General features: G+C 40.2%; 1 protein-coding gene across 1 annotated transcript in view; it reads right to left on the bottom strand.

The window, feature by feature from the left end:
- LOC107098145 (transcription factor Sox-19b-like) overlaps nucleotides 1–4693 on the bottom strand; it is an 8868-nt gene extending 4175 nt beyond the window's left edge. Inside the window, exon 1 of the mRNA XM_015395630.1 lies at nucleotides 3763–4693. Coding sequence (XP_015251116.1) covers nucleotides 3763–4382 — 620 coding nt within the window. The 5' untranslated portion in view covers nucleotides 4383–4693. The remainder of the gene's footprint in view (nucleotides 1–3762) is intronic.
- Between the last annotated feature and the right edge of the window lie 712 nt (nucleotides 4694–5405).

Here is a 5405-nt window from a genome sequence, read left to right as displayed (position 1 = left end):
ACGTCTCCGTCTTTACAGCAAACGTTTTGGAAAATATCAGCGTTTCGTGTTCGTTTTGACTTCGTGTGGATGGGGCCTAAGTCTTTTTTTTGGGGCCCTCATTTTTGGCCCCCTGGCGTCCCCCTCAGGGGCGCCGCGGACGCAGCTTTAAAAACTACTACTTTAGAAAAAAAAAGTTAAATAAATTCAGGAAAAACTAGAGGGAGCATAAAGAGGAGTGGAGCGTTTCCAAGCTGCGTAGAAACAGGAAGTGTTGCGAATGCTGTGGTGCGTTCACAGACACCGCTATCCTTCATCCTTTAGACACATTTAAGGAAAACTTTCAGGTTTTTAATTAGTTTTTCATTAAAAATCTGCAGCAAATCAAAAGGGAAAACGACACGCAGGGAATTCATTAGCATCATTAGCGAGATGCTAACATCCTGCAGCTCTGCCCTGTTTGACACTTCATCAGGTCGGCTTGATCAACATTCCTAGCAGGGGCCCAGCCCGGAATCACGGCCCGCAGCATGACAAGCAGCAAACAGAACAAACCGTGCTCCAGGTTCCAGGAACCGAGTCCTAGGAACCCGGCTGGGCCATCTATTCATCTAAAATGAACTGAAAGTAAAACAAACTTATTTAGGACAACCTGAAGGTTTCCTTTTTGGACTTTCTGATCCAAGAGAAACTTAAATTAAACGACTAAACCCTGTTGACTCATTTGAGCCACAGCATCGCCCTCCGTCGGAGATACGGGTCTTTCTGCCTGAAATAAAAACCTTTTTTATTCCAGTAGCACCTTTATTTAATATCAACCAACCAATTGGAAAAAAGGGAAATCTATTCTTTAAGCCAGTAGGACTGATTATCTGAGCACACACCTTCTATAAGTGGGGAAAAAGTGGCAGACATGTTGCCAAAATGGCCAATTCTGACTTTATTAACCTCTAAAATATGCATTTCGCTTTTTTATGTGAATGAAATATGTTAAAGCGATTAGCCAGATCCCAAATGATGGATCCCTAGATGACTGATTGCTAATAAACGCTTTTAAAGACGAATTTACATCACAAAAAGCCTTTTATTGTAGGTCCCTCTGAAACAGGACTGATCGTTTTTGGACGTTTCAAGTTTTCTTTGAAGTTATTTTAATTCCTGTAAAAGTTTATTAATAGGAGGTCTGGAGAACAAAGAGTTAAAATAAACTATAAATGCATAGAAATATTTACTTTTATTGTTTCTTAGTGGAAGCCGTAGGTTTGTTCGTTTACAGAAGTACTCAGCAGTAGTAAAAGTATTGATACTCAAAGTCAAATTTTACTCAACTACAAGTAAAAGTTACTTAGTCAAACAGCTACTCAAGTGAAAGTATTGAAGTACTCACTTTTGAAAATACTTCAGTATTTTAAAGTACTTCAGTATTTTAAAGTACATGCATTTAAAAGTACTTCAGTAGTTAAAAGTACATGCATTTAAAAGTACTTCAGCATTTAAAAGTACTTCAGCATTTAAAAGTACTTCAGCATTTAAAAGTACTTCAGCATTTAAAAGTACTTCAGCATTTAAAAGTACTTCAGTATTTAAAAGTACTTCAGTATTTAAAAGTACAAATTAACTTTTCTAATATTAGAACATTTCTGTAATTTTAAAAAAAGCTGCAACTTTCAGAAACCACCTGATTTATTCAAGCGTAGAACCGCCTGATATAGATTCTACACCACCTGGAAAGAACTTCGGCAGAGAAAAGCAACAAAAAAAAAAAAGGACAATTATTTTGATTATCACTTCTAATTTAAAAACAAACCAAAAAGAAGCAGGAGCATCTTTATTCTCCTCATTTTTCCTGGAACAGATGTTAGAGATTGAATCTAAAGAAACTAGAACTCTGATCTGAGATTCATCCTAATGAACAACTTGACCTCATGGCAACAATTAACGCCTTAATAAGATAATAAACTACTAATATTATCTGCTCTGAGTTTCTCTCATTAGAGGAACGTCATTAAATCTGTAGATCAGTGGCGTCCAGATTCAGTCCCAACGGCTTCTATCCGCCATGTTTGCGTTTCAGCACAGGCCGAACTTTCTGTAGTACTGGGATGGACACGTCCTCACCAATAACTTCAATACATAGACTTTGGCTTTCAACGATGTGTGGGACAAATTCCTAAATTTGATTTTGCTGCTTTTGAAGGAAGATTATCACTGGTGAAGCTGAAAAGAGGAAAGAAAAAATAAATCCCCATTTTTCTGTATAGGTAAATAAAACTGTGGTCACACTAAGGAGGCCTGATATATTGCTGTTAGCATCAGCTGGTATTCATATTTTAACACATTAATGTCCAAATATCTATAAATATAAATATCAGAGCGTCCCCACCAACCTTCACCACCAAGTTACATCCTCACATTCCAAGAAAGAAAAACAGTGGATTAAAAAAGCTTCCTGGAAATGGAGGGAAAGTTATAAATACTCCCAGAAAATTACTTAAGTAAAAATACTCAAATAAAAAACGACTTAAATGTACTTTCCAGAGGCATCACGTAAAGTACAAATACTTTACTTGAGTAGGAAATATTGGCTATTTATACATTACTAAAGTAATTAGACAACTTTTTACTTTCTACTTCTTATATTTTAAAAATAGACTCTAGTTTTGTGTGATTTAAGCTCATTTTATTACGGCGCGTTACGGTCAGTCTCAACATGTTTGAAGGAAATTAATTCGAATTGGAGCCTTTTTTTATTCGCATTCCTTTATTCATGAGGAATTAAATGATTCATGTTTAGAAAATTAGAGATATTAAGAAAAGTCAGCTGTTAATTCATACCTGAAGGAATGTTGGATGTTCTACGGAGGACCAGGAGGGCCCATAAAAAAGAAATTAACCATTTTAAATTCAATTTAAAACTATAAAATTCATTTATGAATCCATTATTAAATGTGCCAATTTGCGAACATATTTTAAAATAACATTTCTCAGTGGGAATAAAAAACAAACCGACTGGGTTACTAACTGTATGATTTAAATGTTAATTTTTTTTATTACTTTTTTTCCTCCCTCTCCTCTTCAGAACATTAAAAGAAAAAAATGTGGAAATAAAAATGGGGGTTCAATAAGAGATGTCAAAAACCAAAAATAAATAAATACAGACTAGACGTTTTAAAATTAACAACCAGAGGTGAAAAAAGTACAAATACTTTGTTGCTTTAGAGTAGAAATATTGGCTATCAATACTTTACTGCAGCAATTATTTTATTTAGACAACTTTTTACTTTCTACTCATTAGTTTTGTTTCATTTATGCTCATTTTCATTCTGAACTGTTGGCATTTAAAAAAAATAAAAATTAGTTTCATCCAGACAATGAATTTCTTTGTGGCTGGACTCGGTGCTGCCCCAACCTGTTGCTCTCCACATGCCAAAATAAATAGTTTTTCAAGATGATGCAAAGTGAAATGTGACGCTGTTAGCATTAGTTATAAAACTAAGAAAATAAAGTTATCCAGAATTGTATAAAAATGTTCCTTTAATAGAGTAGAGCAGTAAAGCTTCTGCCCTTAACAGTTTTCCTGCATTGCTTTTATTCTTTAAGTAGTTTTTAAACTGGTACTTTTACACTTTTACTGGCGTAAAAAGCTTAAATTGATGCTCTAACTTGTATAAAGTGTTTTTAGGCAGCAGGTTTTATGCTGGAGGAAGGATAGTGAACAGTTTGTGTGGTTCCTGGTTCCTTGCCAGCAGTTTGGTTTCTCCTCAGTGAATGAGGCGGACCCACCTGTAGGAGTTGGCTCCGCTCATGTAGCTCTGCGCCGCCGTCATCGCGGGCGGGTACTGCAGCGCGGACAGGTCGTACCGGTGCAGCTGCTGCGTGTAGCTGAGCGCCTCGCTCTGCATGCCGGCGTAGCCTCCGGCCGGAGCCCAGCCGTAGCCCTCCATCCTCGGACTGCCGCCCTGGCTCTGCGCCGCCGCGCTCAGCAGGTTGCCGGCTGACAGCGGGTACTTCCCCACCTGCGCGTCCTTCTTCAGCAGCGGCTTGGTTTTGCGGCGCGGCTTGTACTTGTAGTCCGGGTACTCCTTCATGTGGACGGCCCGCAGCCGCTTGGCTTCATCGATGAAGGGCCGCTTCTCCGCGTCCGTCAGAAGTTTCCACTCCGCCCCCAGCCGCTTGCTGATCTCGGAGTTGTGCATTTTGGGGTTTTCTTGCGCCATTTTCCGCCTCTGGCCCCTGGACCACACCATGAAGGCGTTCATGGGCCGCTTGACCTTATCCATGGGGTCGCCTCCGGGCGCGCACGCCGCTTTGGGCAGCGCGCCGCCGTTGGTCCCGGTGATGGGTGACATCCCGGCGGCCTGGTGGCTCTGCGGCTGCCCGCTGGGCTCCATCAGGCTGTACATGTCTGACCGGACGTGTTTTGGGAAAGTTAAAATCACAGCCGCTTTAAAAAGCTCTGCCTTCCTCCCAGCAGGTCGAACCGGGTGATCTAAATTAACTGGCTAATTATCCACGTCACACCCCGGGTTCCACAGAGCACACCTTTCTGTTTACCTGCGACGCGCGTGGAGCCTCATCACTTTAAGTTTGACTCAGTGGAAGCCTGAAGAAGTCCGCGTCCAGTCAGGGAAGCTGTCAAACGGCCCCAACATCCCAGACTGAAGCTGCTCCTCTGGTTCACAGCGACTCTGCGCTCAGGGGCCAATGGGAAGGGCCACGACTCTACAGGGGCCATTTGAATGAGAATAGCTTCCCAAGCTGCACAGACACTTGTTGATGGCTGCTGGGAAAGGAGGCGTCCACGGTGCAGGGGCGTTTCTACTGTCCTGGGTGGCCCAGACACCCCCGGAATCACTCTATGGTTAAAAAAAACTAAAAATATGGTTCAAAGAAATAAATAAATCTCTCTATGATTCATTCATTCTTTTCACTTTAAACACAAAATAAGGGGATAGTGAGCTGGTTTTATGGAGCAAGATATATGTCAATAAAAACATGCATAGGTGTCTGAATTTATGAATTAAATTCAATGATACTTTATTAAACAAATAATAAACAACATTCAGGTCAGATGGATGGTTCTAGTAGAAGCATTTCAATCCTCATTATTGATGAAAATAACAACTCACTAAAGAAACAACACTTGATCAGAGGTTATGTTAAAAGATTTGTTCATGTAAATTTGGACTAATGAGAGGAACATAGAAACACTGATAGACAAATGCTTTCTATGCTACAAAAGGTAACTATAAACTAGCTCCACAGGTGGCGCTGTCTGGGAAAGAAACGGTTAAACAGGCAAGAACCAGTTTTCATGTCAAAGGATGAAAGAGAGAACAGAGCCTATGTCTAGAAGAGAAACAGGACTACACTGGAAAACAGGCCAAGCTCCAACATCTAGAAACAAAGGCGTTGATGGCAGCAGC

Source organism: Cyprinodon variegatus, unplaced genomic scaffold, assembly GCF_000732505.1.
Source record: "Cyprinodon variegatus isolate N-32 unplaced genomic scaffold, C_variegatus-1.0 Scaffold750, whole genome shotgun sequence".
In the NCBI taxonomy this organism is placed as follows: domain Eukaryota; kingdom Metazoa; phylum Chordata; class Actinopteri; order Cyprinodontiformes; family Cyprinodontidae; genus Cyprinodon; species Cyprinodon variegatus.
Note: the sequence above shows the minus strand (reverse complement) of the source record. Positions and strands in the feature narration are given on the sequence as shown.